The following is a 21593-nucleotide window of genomic DNA, read 5'->3' as shown; positions in this document are numbered from 1 at the left end:
ATAACTTACTCGCGGCGTCGCGGGCTGATTCCGGCTCGCATGCGGCAGCGCCTGCTCGCTCGGCCGCCGCATCTGGCTCGATTGACTCGGGCTGGAATTGGGTAGTGAGTCCAGGCATCCGGAGTAGGTCCAGCAGAGGTAACATTAGTCAGTCTGAGCTCTAAGAGATAAGTCTCCGGCAGGCGAGAATCTAGCCGGAACTGTGTTTTGCTATCTGGGTGGCTAGGCGTGTATCAGCAAACTAATAAAGCCCGAAAAAAGCCCTGAACTTAGCGAATAAACAGTGTTCCACCAGGATCATATATGTCAGAAACTATAGTTTACTGCTGAACTCATTTTGTCATGGTAAAATAACACAGAAATCGAATAATAACATTTCAGTCTACTTCAGTCTCCTGCCGAAGCTCAGACGCCGCGCTTTGAGAAACTGTCAATCACAGCTGTCAATCACGATGACACGCCCAGCATTAAATTACTGCTAAAAACAAACTGTTTACAAAAATGAAGATCTGCACCTATTTCAGCACAATAACCAGTGCCTTAATCGACCAGAACTATCTTTCGGGACATTTTATTGCAAGTGTAATATTTTTTTTTATTTGGGCTCAAGTCTCCTTCATTAACACGGAGGAGGCGGGCTTTATGACTTGTACTGCAGCCAGCCCCCAGGGGGCGATCTAACGGCCGAAACCTTCACTCAAACGTAGGCTTGCGGCACACTTGGGTAGAACTCGAGAACTCCCCTGCTGTAGAAGCTAATGAACAGATAGTGAATGCTCTTAAGAGATAACTTACTAGGTGTATGTCTATGGTGCCGACGTGGATTAGGCAATTAACTTAAGTTGCATGTTTTTGGACGGTGGGAGGAAACCGGGGGAAACCCAGGTGAGCACAGGGAAAACGTGTAAACTGCACAGAAATGTCGGCTGGCTTAGTAATGACTAGAACCAGTGACGTGCTTGCTGTGAGGCAACAGTGCTAACCACTGGGCCTCCATGCCACTCATCTAGGAAAGGAGGAGGGGTAGGGGTGAAAGGGGGATTCTTCAAAACGAAGATGACTGTAGTATGGATCCAAGAGTATTTATAATGGATTAGGAATCTTCTAATTTGTGAATCATAAGTTGGATAATGCGGGGCCAGCTGCAAGCAATCATAAGCACGTGATCCTCTCGAAATTAGTTTATAAATAAACTTCACTTAATGATTGTTAATTATTGTTTATTGAATCAATGTGGGTGATGCAGTGGCGCAGTAGGTAGTGCTGTCACCTCACAGCAAGAAGGTCGCTGGGTCAGTTGGCGTTTCTGTGTGGAGTTTGCATGTTCTTCCTGCATTCGCGTGGGTTTCCTCCAGGTGCTCCGGTTTCCCTCACAAGTCCAAAGACATGCGGTACAGGTGAATTGGTAGGCTAAATTGTCCATTGTGTGAGTGTAAATGATTGTGCATGGATGTTTCCCAAAGATGGGTTGCAGCTGGAAGGGTATCCGCTGCGTAAAACGTGTGCATTCTTTCTGCTGTGGCGACCCTTAATTAATAAAGGGACTAAGCCGAAAAGAAAATGAATGAATGATGAATAGAATAGCATGTATAAATTTAGCACCTGTACTTTCTCTCAAGTCTCTTAATCAATATCTTGAGTTTTTTTTTTTTTTTTTTACAGCTTTTACTAAAATAAATTTAATTTCTGATTTGAAACAAAGTTTCAAGTAGAATTAAATCTATTGTTCCAATTTTACTCAGATATACAGTTTGACATTATTGGTAATTTAGGGCGAGAACTGTACACATTATAAATATCCTCAAATGATCAAATGATATTCAGGATGTCTTTTCTCTTTCTGTTTCAGTCTCAATTCCCAAAGTGCCTGCTCTGCTGGTTGGTGGTCGCCTGTTTCTGAAATATGTAAAGGATGTTAGTTCAGTTAATCCCAGTGTAACATGGATTTCACCTAAAAATGAAGGCTGTCAGGAACATAAGAATACTAAAGATACAGTTTTAGTCCCCAGTGTGTCCACATGTCATAATGGTGTTTGGACATGCCAGTTGAAGTATGAAAATAAAAAAACTGAGGCAACAACTACTGTTTCCGTTATAGGTGAGGCTCTCTGTTAAATGCTTTCTGTTGTTATTATAAAAGGAAGTATAATCTGTGGAAGAGTTATTACTGAAATTAAAATACATTTTTTGTTAATTAAAATAAAGTAAATATGAACATTAGATGAAAAACTTTATTTAAAATACTAATGACATTTCTTTGAAATTTTAGAAAAGGTTGTTTTCTGAAGAGATTTGCATAAAATAGAACGGGTCAGACTAACAAAAATTGTTTTCAGACATGATTTTATTATTTTTATCCAGATTTAGTGCAATAACCCTGTTTTTCCAATCACAAAATATTAATAATAATTTGAAGACTTTTCTTAGAAGAGTTGCTGGTTCATTCCACTGTGTGTGTATGTATGTATGTGTGTGTATATATATATATATACACACACACACACACACACACACACACACACACACACACACACACACACACACACACACACACACACACAGTTGAAGTAAGAAATATTAGCTCCCCTGTTTATTTTTTCCCCAATTTCTGTTTAACGGAGAGCAGATTTTTTCAACACATTTCTAAACATAATAGTTTTAATAACTCATTTCTAATAACTGATTTATTTTATCTTTGCCATGATGACAGTAAACTATTTTACTAGATATTTTTCAAGACACTTCTATACAGCTTAAAGTGACATTTAAAGGCTTAACTAGGTTAATTAGGTTAACCAGCCAGGTTAGGGTAATTAGGCAAGTTATTGTATAATGATGGTTTGTTCTGTAGACTATCAGAAAAATATAGCTTAAAGGGGCTAATAATTTTGACCTTAAATGTTTTTTTAAAAACAATTAAAAACTGCTTTTATTCTAGCTGAAATAAAACAAATAAGATTTTCTCCAGAAGAAAAAATATTATCAGACATACTGTGAAAATTTTCTTGCTGTTAAACATCATTTGGGAAATATGAATAAAATATAATTTCAAAGGGGGTTTAATAATTCAGATTTATTTTTTAAAATTATTTAAATTTTTTTCTTAGTAGGACAAATTGTAGCTGTAAAGAAATCCTCTAAATGATAAAACTAATGATAAAAGAAATATTAACATTTTTGCTCAACTCACATGTAATAAATCCAATAATTACAGAGTGATCTCTTATTTTTTTTTCCATAGCTGTATATAAAGTGTAAGCAAAAACAATGAGGACAAACATTATTTATGCTATAATTTACATTAAAAATAAAAACATAAAAATAAATGTATTTTAAAACAAAAATAATAAAAAATATTAAATAAAACTTAGTGTATAAATAGTGTAATAAATAATAAATAATATAATAGTGTATAAATTATATTAAATGAATAACGCTACAATTAAAATAAATAAAATGAATACGGCACACTGTGAAATTTAGCAATTCAAGAGTGTTTTGTAGTGCTAAATGTCTTAACAATATGCAATATAGTTTCTATATGTTAATTCTACTAATCTGCAAATTGCAAATATACTGCTCAGCATAAGTGAGTACACGCCCCAAATTAGATTCGGTAAATTGTGAAATATCATTTTAGCAAACAGGAAAAATCAAGAGAATAAAAAATAAAAAAATGTAGTTGAAATTGTAATTGGCAGTTTGAAATTAAAAGTATTATCTTTCTGTTTGTAAAAGATGTTAGTTGACCAAACTCTTGTTTTAATGGACATAACTGTTAATAAATAAAACTATTTTGTTTAAATATTAACTCTGAAAATGTTTACCATATCTTCGCTGATATGTTATACAATATACATGTTAAAATACTGACTTTCCACATACGAAACAACACTTCTTAGTAACTTTCTCAAAAGTGAAACAATTATGATGGCAATTCTATGGCAAAAACAATTGAGCACACTGGTGATGTTTATGCGCGAGGAGAAGTGAACCGTGAGAAGATTACAGACCTACACGCAAGGAAGCTAGTGCTCACGAGCGCATAGGGCTTGTTCACGTGCGCTGAACTGATCCACCGCTAGGAAATGAGCGCTCGTGAGCTTGTTGTAAAAAATGTAGTTACAAAAAATGTAGCTACATGTCACAACGACGCGTAGCGCAAGCTCTGTGGTTGGTCGGCTTGGGTAGCTGTGGTAAGCGTGGGCGGTGCTGAAGAGCCATGAGCCCAATGGAGCAATTGTTTACGAGTGTGGAGTCACATTAAGGAGCTCCAGATGGGTCAGATAATATTCATTTTCAAAAAGGGGTGTACTCATTTATGCTGAGCACTGTAAGTTAGCTGCAATCTTAACACTTAAGCAAATAGTTCAGCCTACCCATTTTCCATTATCATCTACCAATTTATACATGCTTTTGTTTGTAAATGATCACTTTTACATTTTACATTTACACTGCATTAATTATTTATATATTTCTGTGCCATCTACTCATACCAATGTTTAATTTTTTTTTACATTTTTCCTCTTCCTCCAGACCTTGCCCCTTCTCCAGCAGATCCCATTTATACCTCTATCTCTCAATCCTCGACAGTCAGCATTCCCTGTGCTTTGTCTTCTGCAATTCCCTGGTCGGTCTTAAATGAAACTCTTCAGGGTGGGAGCTGGAGCTTCACTCCTCTCAGTGAACCTCGGTCGCCTTTATCTCTCCTCACCCTCAATGTTGGTTCGGTGGTCCGATGGGATCTCGCAAACGGCGCAAACTTCACTGACGGCAAAAGAGTCATAACTAACCACAACCTGTCCATTCAGAATCTGCCTGTAAAAGAAACAATCAGAGGGGTTTACAAATGCAGTCTGAAATTCAACACCAAGACCATCAGCCGTGAAGTCAAGGTGGAGGTTTTGAAGGGTAAGTGAAATGTCAAGTCACTGTTGTAACTAACAGACAACTAACTGATCTGCTTTGTTCATAGAAAGTAATTCTATCGTCATGCACAGCAAATATTTTGTAAAACAAAACATTGCTGTTTGTTACATTGCTCATTCTACTTCACATTTATAAAAATTAACATTGGTTTTATTAAAAATGTGATTTTGTACAGTAGTTTAACCATGGTAATCACAAATGAACTATGTTTTGCTGGACTAAACATGGTATTTAAAGTCAAACTGTAGTTATACAAACGGTAATCAGTACATCTACAGGGTTTCAACACATTTACTATAATAAAACGACAGTAGGTTTTCGTATCTTGACATTCCAACCAAGGTGTTGCACTCATATTCTAAATTCAAGCTGATTGGAAATATCTCCCCAGGTCTACATTTTTGAGAACCGAGAAATGTTCCCTGGACTACTTTTTTTTAGCAGTTTTTGTTTTCACAAATCCACTAGAGGACGCCATGTACATTTTTGACAATCTCAAATACGTTACTAGTGCACATTTTCTCATACATGCTGTTTCTTGTAAATCCACCAGTGGCCGATGTGTAAATTCAGCATATCTTAACTTCCTTTTTGCGCACATCCAAGAGAAGCTGGCCAGTTTCTTTTGTGCATAATATGTCAGCTTGATATCAATTGACACACTTGCTATCTTTCCTTAACACAATCAAAAGTGTTTTCAAAAGCAAACTAGAAGAGAAAAAAACTCCTGCTTTTACCATGGCATCACCCTGCTCTTTGTTTTGGGTTATGTTTTACCTGGCTTCTGGAACTGTCTTTCTCTGGACTTAAACCCCGGTCTGCTCTGCCTCCAAAGTTTGGGGGCATTCATGATGAGCTACTGAGCAAACCAATCCTGGAAAAGCCAGCCAAATGGAATTGAGCAGCGGCACACCACAGTGTTCATTTATACACAAAACGCAGCCATTATATACCCCGAGACAAAAAATTCTTGGTTTGCAGAAATGTATACCTGGGTACATTTTTCCAAAAAAGCCTGTGTTGCATATTCTTTATAGATGAAGTGTGATATGGCAGAATATTTAAATTAAAGAAACACAGATCTGACACAAGCAAAAGCAAAAGGAATAAAATTAGTGATGCAGGTGTTTTTGTTTGTGATTTCATTTGGGATTTTGTAATATGAAATTTTAGTCTTAAAGGAATAGTTTACCCAAAAAATTTAAATTTACTCACTATTTACTGATGTTTAACTATTTTCAACCCTTTATGAGTTCTCCTTTGAGCTTGATGAATAGCTTTGGAGATTTGGATATTGTCTTGTTTAAAACATACTTGCATGACTCAAATAGCCAGGGTTGCCAGGTCCACAAAAACTTTCATACTCAAAAACACACCCACAAGGAATAAATAATGTAGCCTTTTTTTGCATGTCCGATCAGAGTTAATTGCTGTATTGCCACAAAGGAAAATGTTTACCATATCTTTGCTGACATTTTGTGATACACATTACTTGTAGATACAATATCCATATTAAAATACTGTGGTATAAGTGGGATAATTATGACGTCAATTCTATGTCAATGATAACTAAGTGCACTGGTGATGTTTATGCATGAGGAGAAGTGAACCGTGAGAAGATTACAGCCCTCACGCCAGGAAACTAGTGCTCGAGTGCACAGGGGATGTTCATGCGTTCACTGAACTGATACACCATGAGGAAACCGGCGCTTCTGAGCTCGTTGTAAAACCTCATGAAAAAAATTTAGTTAAAAAACATTTAACTACATGTCACAAAGACGAGTAGTGCAAGCTCTGTGTATGGTTGGCCTGGGTAGCTGTGACATGCATGGGCAGTGCTGAGAGCCGCGAGCCCGATGGAGTGAGTGTTTACAATTGCCGAGCCCGTAAAGGAGCTCCAGATGGAAAGTTTTGTTTTGTGTTTACCTTATGACTAATGTTGTTGCACGTCTGCCGGTTCCTGCCTCTGAATGAGCGAGCTTTAGCTACTTGTTCATGAAGATAGCATTCAGAAAAAACAAAACACCCACGAAGAAACTTGACACAGAGCAACATAAAACCCTCACCTACAGCTAGCATTTCGGAAGTGTTCCGAAGCAATACAAACAGTGCGAAGAAGTATAAATGCACGACCAATCACTCGACACAGAAGTAAAAATCAAAAGTAAAAGTAGAAGTAAAAGTCTTTAGCCTGAACATCCCCTGTGCATGCACGGGCACTAGTTTCCTCGCGTGTAGGTCTGTAATTTTCTCGTGGTTTACTTCTCCTCGCTCGTAAACATCACAGGTGTGCTCAATTATTTTCGGCATAGTCAGCTCATTAAGCATGTAACGTGCCATCAGTTTTACTTGCTCCCTTGCAGCAGTTTTTGGGTTGCCAGGTACACGTTCCAGTATCAATCTTATTTAAGAACTGATTCAGTTTTCCTTTTGTAATTGCAAGAAAGAAACATTTTGGCAACTGTGGCTACTTTGAATGTATCCATATAAACGTAACCCACAGCTTCATATTTGCCTCTGTGTTTCCGAAAGAGATCAATACTGTGAAACACTGCAAACAAGACACACAGACATGGATAACTGCCAAATGAAATGACTTGTCTTAAAGCAGTGGTTCTTAAAGTATGGTACGTGTACCACTAGTGGTACTTGGGCTTACTTCTAGTTGTACATGGTGGAATCACTGAGTAACGAAAACATTTTTTTTTTATACAAATTTAATCATTGGATGCATACGATAACACCAATGTGATCAGAATTGGCTGTTCTCTAAAGCCTACGATCAAAGTTAGGGTTAGGTGTGCTTAGAATGTTTACTTTAGTGTATTGCATCATCATCTGCTAAAAATCAATTCAATCGGCGCAGAACTAGAAGTGGTGCGTGGTGCTTGCAGAGCAAATACTGTATGAGCTACAGCAGTGGTCCCCAACTCTCGGGCAACAGACCGGCACTGATCAATTGGTACCGGGCCACACAAAAAATCATAAATTATTTCAGTTTTATTTATAATCTGAGTTTGAACGATCATTTATTTTGAAAAATCTTTTATTTTGAGAAATGACCGTATTCTTGTGTTACATCTCGGTCACTTGTGCGCCAAAATTCAACCCACAGGCTTGCAAAATGAGTAAGAACTGCAACACGACGTGCTTGCGTATTCCAGGCGTACCAAGTTGAAAGCATCTTAACTCTTTAGAATGCCGCACCGTGAGTCACGTGATAAGATCAACTGATCAGCTTCATATTTTGTTGAATGAATATGACTCGTTTTCGAACTGTGCAGTGCTGTAGCTGCTTAATTTGGCCAACTACGCTACTTTATTTTATCACTGGTCATTATGGTGGTACTTGAAGAGACAATTTGTTTCTGAGGTGGTACTTGGTAAAAAAAAGTTTAAGATCCACTGCCTTAAAGCATAGGTCTCAAACTCAATTCCTGGAGGGTCATAGGTCTGCACAGTTTTGCTCCAACCCTAATCAAACACAGCTGATCCCACTAATCAACGTGTTTAAGACCACTAAAGACTATTAGGCAGGTGTGAGGTGTGAACTATGCAGAGCTTTGGCCCTCCAGGAATTGAGTTTGAGACCACTGCCTTAAGCTTTTTGGATATCAATATCCCTTTATCTCATGTATCTTTGGTATGCCACTTTTCATTAAGCTACCTAATTTATCTGAAATCTCTGAATTCTTCCCCTTGTTAGTTTCCCCTTCTGGAAGTTTGAAAGTATTTGAAGGCACAAGGTTGAATGTGACATGCTCATTAGGACATATGAACACCGCTGGCCTTGAGGTGAAATGGACATGTGCATCAAACTGTCCTCCTTTCAATCACAAGTCTCCGCCTCATCTGTCAGTTCTGTCCTTCCCTAAAATCAGGATGCAGGACAAAGGCCTGGTCAAATGTGAACTCTGGAAAAATAGCCAAAAGCTGACGTCAGCTCAGCTATATTTAAGAGTTGGTAAGAGAAACTAAAAGAAGGAGGGGGAGAGGATTAGCCATGACATTTACTGAATGTTGAATTTAATGAATCTTGAACATTGTTTGACAGAGAAAGCTCCAGTGGACATCTGGCTTTGTGTTGCCATCGGGAGTGGAGTGGTGGTCTTCATCTTGCTTGTTGCATTCGCCATCATATACATCCGCAGACACAAACAGGTTAATGTTTACTGTGGTATGAGCTGTTTGATTCAGTTCAATACAGTGCACTAGAGATTTTCATTTTCACATGAATGCCTAAATGGGTTTTCCTTCATCCTTCTTGACAGATGATGATGTACAGACGACGCAAGACCAGATTCTGCTGCTGTAACAATAAGTAAGTTTGATGGTTCTAAAGGGGTGGCAATTTTTTCATATTTTTTGTATCTAATTTTAGTGTAATGTTAGGCACTATTTATTTAATTTTTTTTTTGCTGAATTAGCTTGTCGGATAGTCATCATAACTACACTTTTAGATGTACCAAAAACATTTTCTAAAGATTTAGAATAAAGAAATATTAATAAATGCTTATTTTTGCAAATTACAATTTTATTACATCATATATCAATATCAATATTATGCCTCAGTGAACCAAATTTATATATTTAATTCAATTACATCTAATTTATTTGAAGGACATTGAGTGGTTCTCAATATTGGGCCCTATCATACACCTGGCCAATGTGGCGCAAGGCACGACGCAATTGTTGTTTGCTAGTTTCAGCTCGCCGCAAGAGTCGCATTTAAACGCTGTTTTAATGTCAAATGCATTTGCGCTCATATATGGTTTAAAAAAGGGGAACCGTTTTAAGTTGCATTGCTGGCGTGTTGCTATTTAATACAGTGTTCAATAGACTAGCAGAGAGGAGGTCTAAAGTCCAGCGCAGAGCTTGTTAGTTGTGCGCCTCACTTAAACATTGCTTAATACACACAGGATGTACAGCAACACGCATATCTTTACAAATGAAAAATAATTAAAAGATAAAAATATTACTAAAATTATTTTTTAGCCTGCATAAATATAAAAACCACTGCCTCCTTGCCTTCTTAATCTCGGGGGGCTTTCTCAGTTTATTCATGACAATCTGCTTCTGTATAATGATATTGTTAGTAGCAGTATTATTTATTATATGCATATTTATATTTGTTTTAAAAAAACAAGCTTAGATTTGTCCACTGGTCAGGTTTTGGACCATATGGGGCACAACATGTGTGTTAGGATATTAGTGTGGTTGTTTGACCACACTTATCATGTTTATTTATTCGTTTGCTGGAAATTAGTCATGTATAGGCAAATAGATGTCTGTGCGTACAACACGTTGCTAAACTATAAGTAAAATAAATCAAAATGCTTAGAGCTGTCCTCTTTTGTTGATTCAGTGCTTTTCCTAACGACACATTGTGTTTAAATCACATTTACATACTGGTCTAAGAGTGCAAATAACAATTTGTGGTTATTGAATCTATAATATGTATATTTTGAATATATTATATGTATTTATATGTGAAAATATGTCCAATCCATCCATCATCCTTGTCATGTCTGCTTGTCTCTTTACCTTTACTCAGCAAACAGCCAAAGGGATTCTACAAGACCTGAGGATCTTCTGCTTTTCAATTTTATTACTGATTTTCTAAATCAGAGTTAATGTACAGTTCTTTGCACAATGTTTGCCATTTCAGAAATGACTGTGTTCAGTGCGCAGATGAGGATGCTGGTATTTCTTTATTATTGTCAAATTCAATAATAAAAGTACACACATACAATATTATTTTATTATGTAAATATTTTGATAATAGCATGATATGATGTCATTAAATAAAATAATTTGCTAAATTTTGTAATCATTGATTTTGTCTGTAGGTTTTGTTATATTCACATTTAGTGCCTTGTTATATAGTGTTGATATTTTTTATGTTCTCCTGTTTACTTACTGTGTGCTCTTTAGCATTTGTAAATGATCTTTTTCCTCTGATTGCTTGTATTTCTTTATTTGAGAACAGCAACAGGTTGATAAAATAAAATTAGTTTGAAACAAAAATGATGTGATCGTTCTTATGCCAAAAATGTCTTCATTAAAATGATTATGCAATGCCTGTTGTTATATAGGCCACTAATGTCTCCAGTCTTGTATCGCTTAAAAATCTTTTTGAACAACTAGACAGCTTAATGATCAAAAATGTTACTGCGATGCAATTTTTTTTGCATTTGATTTTTTTATTTTTTTTTATTTATTTATTTTTTTGACACATTTTTTAAATTAGGATACATATTTTTCTGATGTAATAACACAAAATGCATAATCCTGATTTGTGCCTCAGGTCATTTTGAGAAGTTAAAAACAATGGATGAAGACTTTGTTTTACTCTTCACATTAGTGCTATGAGTACACAAATTTTTTTGAGTGGCTCTGAGAAATTTATATGTGTGTAATTAAAAAAACAAAACAAAAACGTGTCGCTCATGGTTCAATTTAACAGCATAGCCGACCACCGTATGGTGCTTACGCATAAGCCTGGGAAGGAACCGGCCTTGTGCAGCAAAGCCAGGTGGTGCCATGGTGCAGGGCAGAAGCAGCATGGCCTGCAGAAGTGTGGGCTCTGGCTGTGAGAGACACAGATAACCCACCCACCTTAAATAGGGCTCTCAGCTCACCCCTCCAGGTGGCAGCGCCCACCACCTGAGATATACTGTAGCTTCGTAGTTCGTACCCACTAGCTGTGTCGCCATCAAGGAACATGAAGGTGGAAGTGTGCGAGCACCGGGCGAAGAAAACATCCTCTATGCCTGTGTGTGCTCGCTGTGCGCTCCTGGGAAGAAGGGGCTGGGAGCTGGAAGATTTATCTTACATCAGCCCGCATGCTACACTCTCTAGTTGGTCCACTGGGGGACAAGTCATCTCCAGCCACACTGCCAAAGCAGCCCAGGGAGCGCAGCTATCATGTCTGACTCGAGAACTGTGACCAGGCATTGCACCCAGAGTGACCACTGCTGTTGCATCTTCTGATGCACTGGTGAGTAAAGTGGTTTCTGTCTTGAAATCAGGTTGACATATAGAGTATCTTCAGTCTCATGTAGAGATCTGCGCGGGACTAAATTTTGAATCCCGCACCCGCCTGGTTTTAGCCCGAACCCGACCGCTCCCGCTTATATTAAGAATTTGTTGTCCCGCTGCCCGACCCGCACCGTTTTCTGGCTGCCGCGCCCGATCCCGCTAAAGAGCGGGGGAGAACAAAACCGAAAATCACCCAGCTATACAGTCCAGACAGCCAAGCTGTCTGTATAAACACACAGCACCAAGCACACACACACAGACAAAGCTCTCTCTCTCATACGCGCGCGCACACTAACACACTCACAAGCACCAAGCAGACACACAGGCGTTTGCTGTTATATCAACTCAAAGGGTTGTAACACCATGTATCAAGTACCAATGTAATACCAAAAGGTTTTATATAAAGGTATATAAATACTGAGTCGCGCCAGCTCCGGGCCGCAGCTAACATTACTCTCGGGCCGATTCCGGTGCGGATGCAGCAGCGTCGGCTCGCTTACAGCTGCCGCATCTGGCCCGATTGATTCGGCCCGAGTCCGGCAGGTAAGAATCTAGCCGGAACTGGCCCAAGTGTATTTTGCTATCTGGGAAAGCTTTCTCTCTCTCTCTCTCTCTCTCTCTCTCTCTCTCTCTCTCTCTCTCTCTCTCTCTCTCTCTCTCTCTCTCTCTCTCTCTCTCTCTCTCTCTCTCTCTCACACATTCGCGCGCGTACTAACATACACACACACAAGCACCAAGCACTCACACAGGCAAAGCTCTCTCTCTCTCTCATTCGCATAGCAATATCCGCGATATTGCTAGACAGTTGGCTCCCGCCCCAAATTAAACCCGTTACCGACCGCTCCGGCGAGTTATTCATAAATTTATCTCCGCGCCGCAGAAATCTGGTCGGCCGCAGGAATGCAGACCTCTAGTCTCATGAAAAGCTCTGAAGCAAAATTCTAATGCTCGCTTCTCAGCCATCAGCTGATATATCCTGTTAATGACTAATCACTGACAGCTGTGGAGCTGAGCTCTGCCAATTCATTTGCCATTTATTTATTGGCCCATTTCCCTACTCTTCAGAGTGATTGGTCGTCTGGCGTACTCCCATAGTCCAGTCCCATAGTTACCAGACATGTTGTAGTTCCCATGAAGGAAAACTGATGGTTAGGTATTTCCTTGACTGATAAATGGATGGATAAACAGATGTCCTTCCAAGAGGAAGGGGGTGGTGGTGAGCTTAGATAGTCAGATACAGTAGATATCTTGTCTGTGGCAGGTGTTTCTTTTTCAGGTAACGGACACACAACAGGCAGAAGGAAACTCATAAGAGCATCAGTGGAGATTTAACAACCCTGAGAACATCTTGTGCACTGCTGGAGCTCAGCAAGCATGCAGATCTCTGTTATTCCTGTCTTTGTAGTTTTCAGAGTGGAGTGCAGCATATGGAGAAAAATAGGAATCACATCTTAGCAATGACTGGAAACAGATGATTAGGAATATCCTTCAGATGGATGGATGCATAGATGGATGTCCTTCCAAGAGGAAGAGGCTGGAGGTAAGCATTTATTGTTAGATAGATAGATTATTTTTGGCAGTACTTAAATTATAGGTCATCGAGCCACAACGGGCAGAAGAAGGAGGCTCACAAGAGCATTGGTGGAGATTTATCTGTAGAACACTGGAGAACATTGTGTTTATTGCTGGAGATCAGCCAGCAAGTAGAGTTTTGTTTTGTCATGTGTCATGTTTTTGTTTATTGCAGATTAAGCTGGGGCATGAGGTGAAATGGAAATCCCACCTCAGTAATGACTGGAAACTGATGGTCTGGTTAGGTATTTGCTGGATGGATGGATAAATAGATGTCCTTCCAAGATTGTGAGAAGACAAGAGAATAGTGTTAGGCTTAGATAAATAGTCTGTGACAGGTGTTTTTTTAGGTAATGGATATACAACATGCAAAAGTAGGAAACCCATAAGAGCATCAGTGAAGATTTATTTGAAGAACACTGAAGAACAGCTTATGCATTGATGGAGCTCAGCCAGTAGGTGGGGCTCTGTTGATGCTGTCTTTGTCGAATGCAGATTGCAGTGAAGCTGAAGGAGACTCCTGTATTACTAGTAGTTTTACAGTAGATAGTATATTTGGATAACTCCTGTTTTTTTCCACCAGATGGCAGCAGAGACAATAAAAACAATTTGCTGTTTGGGAGAAATGCTGGCTCGTCCTGAAATCAACCATCAGTTACATAAAGAATAGCCTCTTATTATTTTAGATACATAAGATTTAAAAAGAGAGGAGGGTCTTTACCCCCAGTACTAATTTCTTCATAAAAGCCCCTTAAAATGGTAAAATATTACATTACAATCAAAGTCAAATCAGAATGTGAGGTGTATAGCAGACAGTATAGTATGTGCATAGTTAAACTTCACTGATAAATTGACATTTTTCTGTATTTTGTGATTCAAGTTTTTATTTTTGTATTGTATTATTTTTCCTCCAACAACATTTGATACTTAAATGTTTGATAAAAGTGACTTTTTTTGACATTTTTATTAGTTTGAAGTGATATATTGATGATTTTGTAAATTACAGTATAAAAATAAAATGCCAGTATTTTTTATGGATATATCCATTCATTCATTTTTTCGACGTAATCTTTTTAGTAATCCTTTTCCCCAGCGGAATGAACCTCCGACTTATCTAGCACATGCTTTATGCAGCAGATGCCTTTTGCAAACTCCACACAGAAATTCCAACTGACCCAGCTGGGGCTCAAACCAGCGAACTTCTTGCTGTCAAGGCAATCATGCTACCCACTGCCCCACCATGATGCCCTAAAATATATAGAATATAATACAACTTAAAAGCATTAATTCTCATTAAGAGTAATTCAATAAAATTCTTTAAACAAACCCATCCATTTATACCTTACACAACAGTGTTTCTTTAGACCCTAAAATATTCAATGGCAAAAAAAGTTTCGTCTATCTAAAATGCACCCATGACCATATTGAAACCCAAGTTTTGCAATAGATTAAACAAATTAATCCAATTTTGCTATAGAAGTGCAGTGTCATAAAAGTTAGTAACCAACAGAAATAACACATGCACTCACTGTAATTTTTTTGTGCATATTCATATATATTGGAACTAACTCATACTGATATATTAGTAGACACTTCAAAACAAAAGGTCATTCAGAGAAACCTGACACATGTACTCTATAGCTTGAATCCCTGACAATTATTTTCACAAGTTAAAAAAGACAAAACAGATTCAAAACAGACACTGGGCCTCAAAATTATATTGGTATTGAATGGCAAACAAAATAAATAACATTTTTAAAGAGTTATTTAAAATTAAAATGCGCTTTTTAAAACCTTTATTATCACAATTATAAATAAACAAACAAAAAAATCTATATTAGGGTTATTCACAGTCCCACCAACACTCTCATTCACACGTATACACTATGGCCAATTGAACTTATTCAATTCACCTAGAGCGCATGTCTTTGGACTGTGGGGGAAACCGGAGCACCTGGAGGAAACCCACTGCAACACGGAGAGAGCATGCAAACTCTACACAGAAATGCCAACTGACCCAGCCGGGGCTCAAACCAGCGACCTTCTTTCTGTGAGACCACAGTGCTAACCACTGAGCCACAGCACTGCCCAATTTACAGACTTCTCACTCTATTATTTTTTAAACAATTGTCTCAAACAATTAAATGCCAATAAAAGTCACTTTGTTGATTTGCTGTTTTGAATTTTCAACATCTAATGTCGACAGAAAAGTGATAAAACTCCCAGGGTTAGTTGAAATTAATTCTGTTAGGCCGCTGTGCCAGTTGATTTTATTATTGGTCATTAGTCTACTAGTTACAAAATGTCCTAAAGCAATTGTAGAAAAGAGCTTAGGTCTGCATTGCAAAATTAGATTAAATATTTAATGCGGACAACTAAGCTGGCTAATATCTATTAGTTTATTAAAATATCTTATCAGTTGAATAAGTAAACAACTAGATGCCACTAGATGGCAGCAAAACCAAAACTCATTCCAATGCTGTGATTTGGAGAGAAACGCTAAGTTATTAGTTATGGAAACCATCAAGTTATACTTGGTATCAGTTCAGAAAGTAAACAAATACCACATTTTATTTCCCCAGCCTAAAATATAACTTTAAATAGCCACAATAATGTGAAACACTAGCGGGAGACTACAGGAATTTGGATTTGACTAATCTGAAAAGAAAAAAAAATGTATGAATGGTTCCTCATTTTATTTATTATTTTTCCTCTTTATGCGTTATTTACATTTCCCAGAGATGGGTTGCAGCTGGAAGGGCATCTGCTGTGTAAACATATGCTGGATAAGTTGACGGTTCATCCAGGTACCACAGGCACCACAGACCAGGCAATACAACAACAATTTTTGGGGTGGCACAGTGGTTAACACTGTCACCTCATTGCAAAAGAGTTTTTGGTTTAAGTCCCAGCTGGGCCAGGTGGCGTATCTTTGTGTAGTTTGCATATTCTTTCATTTTCAGTATCGTCCTTTGTGTTCAACAGTAGAAAGAAACTCAAATAGGTTTGGAACAAGTGGAGGATGAGTAAATGATGTCATATCACTCACTATCCTTTGACTTAGTTCATGATTTATCATGGGTAACCCCAGCAGAATGAACCACCACTTACTTCCAGTCACAACCCAGCAATACATTCTCTCATTTACACACACAATCATTCACTACAGTCAATTTTCTTTACCCAATTCACTTATACTGCATGTCGTGGGATGTGGGTTTAGGCAAGGATTGTCTATCTGCTGTGTATGTGTAAGCCTGTAGAGTCTCACAGGTGTCCTTGAAACAGGGAGCAGGAATTCAGAGCGTCTTGTTATGATGTTCTCTGGGGGAAGTTGTTTGTCTCCAGCTGAGGCCTTCTTGCAGGAGTCACAGGAAAGCTGAAAGAGAAGAAAGGTTTTCAATTTTGGTCATTATCTGCCAATTTTGCAGATATCTAATGTCAGTCACTGGTCTTAAGGTCTGACCAAATCTCAATGCAAAGCCTCTAGTTTCTCCCCAATGTTTTCCAATTTGTGGTCTAAAGCCACAGTCTGAGCACTAACAACCTTGGGGACTTGAGGTGCACTGACCACTTTTATCAATCGTCGATTCCCCAGGGCCCCACTTTAGCCCATCAGCAGAAACCCTGTAATCAAAGCTCCAAACAAATAGATATCTACAATATCCTTCAGGGACAGAGCGGCCAGGCACACAACACACCACTTTTCCACCTCACCCATCATGTATCCAGCTGCAAACGTCCCCGCAGGACAGTTGGGTTACCCCGAACTCAGTCTTTTCGTCAAGAAGATGGAGTCAATTGCGTTCAGAGATCACTTGATCAAATCCATAGTTTCTTATTTGTTTGGAGAGCAGAGCAAGGAGAACCTCAAATATAGAATAAGACGAGATGAGGAGCCAGCCAGGAGGGATATGGGAGGGAGAGGAAAAAAGTGTGACTGCCTTCGCTGAGAGCCAAAGAAGAAAGTTAGGCCCAATCCCACTTCTATTTTTGTACCCCTTCCCCTTGGCCCTTACAACCGAGGGTTAAGGGGAAGGGCTTCAAAATTTACCCCTAAGAATTGGGACAGCACTACACCACCTGAACACGTCATCATATGTCCTCGCGATCTGATGCTTCATGTCAGATCAGACGATCGCGACTGCTGTAGTTAATCCAGTTGTGTTTTTTTTTTTGGTATTTATCTTCAGGAAATCACTACAGGCATATAGTATGTTATCATAACAATCTTATGTGGCAATAAGATCGCAACTGTACTGTGTATTTACACTGTGGCCATATTCATCAATGTAAACACACCAAAAACAACATTAACATTATAGCAAACACTGTAAAATGCCAATTGACAGCTACTAGACATTACTGACAGGGTATTCGAGTGTCAGAATGCTGTGGACTGCTGTACAGGAGTTATTAATGGGGATTATAGATCGAAAAATTTAGCGTTTTTTTGTGTTTTTTTTTTTAAGCATGACAGTAAAACACGAACGCGGTTATGAATATATTAAAACACATGTTTGTTTGACGTAAGAATTCGTAATAATGACAAAAAATGCTAATTTGTGGATCTCCTTACTTCCGGGTTCAGTAATACTGCTGCTGTGGCTGGTGTATTCTGGGAAATTTTCTTACCCCTTGGTTTCAAGTTTGGTCCGGAAAAATCTTCATTTGAAGGGCTATTCACCCCTTCCCCTTAGCCCTACGCCTTCAAGCTAAAGAGAATTTGGACACCCCTACCCCTTGACGTGCATGCGCGAAATAAGGGGTAGGGGTAAGGGCTAAGGGGTAGAATTGGGATTGGGTCTTAAATGCCGCAACCTTGGTAAATGCTATTGTAGCTAGAATTACTGTAGCTGCTCGGTCCTCAACCATGGGCTCATTCCATTGAGTGAGGTACGTCCGGTCAGTGCTTGTTGGCATGTATTAGCTCTGGAACAGCCACAGTTATTCAAGTAACTTGGTGCAGAGACGAAAGGTACTAAAACAGATTTAACAAATGTAGTTAATAATGCTAAAAAAACATTGTTGACTGAAATGTGTTTTGTATAGTCTATCCAGGAGTAGAATAAAGCTTGATATATGCCAAGTTCTTGTAATATTTTCACAATTAATACTGTGGTAGCAAATATTAAGATATTTTAGGCATACACTTTACAGTAGGGTTGGGTTACAAAACCCAGTGCCATTATAGCACTGGGACCTATGTAACCGGTATGCACTGGAAGCATATGGATTTCTGTGCCTAATTTTGGTCCCACTGGTGCTGCTACAAGGATGTAAGAAGCATCAAGGTGTACATCAAATGCACACTTATGGCCCGTTTCCGCTGACTAGTACAATACGGTGCGGTATGGGTCACCTTTATTAGGCTTGTGTTTCCACTGTTAATGGGGTACCAATTGAAAATCTCGCTCAAAGTAAAGCTGTATGGGTCGTTCACATGTCATATGAAAAGCACTTCTCACAAAATGTTCTGACACAAGTATAAGTAAACTGAATAAACTAAATTGGCCGTAGTGTGTGTGTGTGTGTGTGTGTGTGTGTGTGTGTGTGTGTGTGTGTGAATGAGATTTGGCCATGCCGTGAGCCTCAAACACCATTTAAATTGAACATGCAAATTAAGTGTGAAACATCTGTGAAAAACAGACCAATCAGAACACAATACAGATGTTGCTTAAAAAATTTATATAGCATGTTTTAGACTTTTAGTGTGCAAATAATCAAAGACTGACACTAATGTGTCATATTAGTTGCAAGGAGATGCTTCCAAAGGTGGATTACATTCGTAACCAGGAAGTTTCCCTTCAGTGGGAAGTATGATGTGTGTCTACTGACACTGGAGTGTGTTTAGAAAATGCCACAGCAGCTGAACCCATCACGCCCCTGATGTGAAGTTTGCCCACCATAGCATGAGCACCAGCATCACCAAGGGCACAACCTTCCAACATTCCCTAGGCCCTTTATTAACCAGATATGGGAATAATTTTGGATTTTAAAATTGAGGGTCATGAATATGTTTTTACCTAGCTAGATGTAGTCTCCGAAGAGGGAGGACGCTGCAGAGACCACATGCTACCCAAGGGGAGACTTAGTGACAATATAAACACATGGCCTAATCATATCCAGGGAGATTTCTACATGTAATAAGCTGGTTAGTGAGTAGGGAAGATATAGGTCCGCCTGAGAAGGAGAACACTCCATGGCTGAAAAATGAATAGGGCATCTCCAACAGGGATTATGCATACCTGGCACAAATCCCCAAAATGCTGGTAGACCAATTAGGCATACCAGACGTTGCACTGGGTCATGCACCTGGCTCCTCTGCTGAATCAGGTGCTGGGGGCCTCAGAGAAACTCTCTAGGGTTTGTCAAACGAGAAACTTGCCAAGCAGTGTAAGATTAACGCACAGAGGTCCGGATAAGGGAGCATGGTGCAGTAAGTGTTAGCTCAGTTTCCTCTTGATTGACCAGGGTTACCCAGTATTTGGGAGGAAACTAGGTTGATCTGAAAATGATAAAATCTCACAAATGTGTTAGGTGTCGCCCAGCCTGCAGCTCTACTGATATCTGTAAGAGAGGCACCACGTACAAATGCCCATAAGGAGGTAACACTTCTTAAGTGCACTCTTACTCCAGAGGGAAATGGCTCACCCTGGCACTAATGGGCGAGGGCGATGGCATCAACTATGCAATGGGCCAACAGCTCTTTTGATATGGCACTTCCCTTCTGCCGACCAGCATAACAGATAAAGAGCTTCTCAGAAGATGGATCTGCCTCCTCCATATGCAGCACATGCAGGGTTACCACCTGATCTCTAACTGAGTTGGTAGGAACTTTGGGCTCAAAGCCGGGCTGGGGTCTCAGGGTAATGTGAGAGTATGCTGACCTGAATTTTAGGCATGATTCGCTGACCAAAAATGCCTCCAGATCCATATGCAATCCCTATCTGTTACAAATTATCGGAGTTCTCAAGACCTACCTGAGCTCAAATTCCCTTCTGAGCTTAATGTAACTAACATATGTCACTAACAACGTAACTAACAAGTTTACTACAAAATAAATTACAGAAGTAAAGTTAATGTGTGTTTACTGCAAGTAATATCAGCTGAATACAGGAAATGAAAATGTATGTAAGGGTATGTGTATACAGTATGTGTCTAGCCCTGTAGCCGTGGGGTATGTATAATGTTGGGCTTGACTGTATATGATGCGGCAACCTTTCAGGCCATCACACACATTTAACAAAAAAAAAAAAAAAAAAAAGATCATACAAAAAGGCAATTAAAAAAAAAAAAAAAGCCAGATTACAATTTGCTAAATTACACGGGGAACAATAATAATTTTTGTCCTGTGGTCTGATGGAACTAAGATTGAACTATTTGGCCATAATGACCAGTGTTACATTTGGAGGACAAAGGGGAAAGCTTACAAGCCTAGGAACACCATCCCAACTGTGAAGTATGGGGGGCAGCATCATGTTGTCGCCTTGTCGGGCTGTTTTGCTGCAGGAGGGTCTGGTGCACTTCACAGCATAAATGGCATCATGAAGAAAGAACATTATGTAGAAATACTGAAGCAACATCTCAAGACATTAGCCAGGAAATTAAAACTTGGTCACAAATAGGTGTTCCAAACAGACCATGACTCTAAGCATACTGCCAATTAGTTTACATGTGCTTTAAGAACAACAGAGGGAATGTTTTGGAGTGGCCATCACAAAGCCCTGACCTCAATCCTAAGGAAAATTTGTGGGCAGTGTTGAAAAAGCTTGTGCGAGCAAGACAGCCAACAAATCTGACACAGTTACACCAGTTTTGTCAGGAGTAATGGGCCAAAATTCCTTCAAACTATTGTGAAAAGCTTGTGGAAGGATATCCAAAACATTTGACCAAAGTTATTCAGTTTAAAAAAGGTAATCTTTAGGTAGTCTTAGTGGACCTAAATAGTAAATGTTTAGTTTGATTTAACACCAGACATTAAAAAAAATGTTTATGTTCCCTTTTTTTAGAGTGTTGAGTGTATATGTAAACTTCTGGTTTTAACTGAA

At 38.9% G+C, this 21593-nt stretch overlaps 1 protein-coding gene across 3 annotated transcripts in view; it reads left to right on the top strand.

Annotated features, from left to right (window-relative positions):
* Positions 1 to 10956, top strand: part of cd4-1 (CD4-1 molecule) — a 36174-nt gene extending 25218 nt beyond the window's left edge. Inside the window, exons 6-11 of one of the 3 annotated variants that reach the window (XM_005173496.6) lie at positions 1850 to 2098; positions 4537 to 4911; positions 8636 to 8893; positions 8984 to 9090; positions 9201 to 9250; positions 10484 to 10956. In XM_005173496.6, the coding sequence (XP_005173553.2) occupies positions 1850 to 2098; positions 4537 to 4911; positions 8636 to 8893; positions 8984 to 9090; positions 9201 to 9250; positions 10484 to 10514 (1070 nt within the window). In that variant the 3' untranslated portion in view covers positions 10515 to 10956. 3 annotated transcript variants of the gene reach the window in all.
* The last annotated feature ends 10637 nt before the right edge of the window (positions 10957 to 21593 follow it).

This window comes from Danio rerio, chromosome 16 (assembly GCF_049306965.1).
Source record: "Danio rerio strain Tuebingen ecotype United States chromosome 16, GRCz12tu, whole genome shotgun sequence".
NCBI classification, from domain to species: Eukaryota; Metazoa; Chordata; class Actinopteri; order Cypriniformes; family Danionidae; genus Danio; species Danio rerio.
Note: the sequence above shows the minus strand (reverse complement) of the source record. Positions and strands in the feature narration are given on the sequence as shown.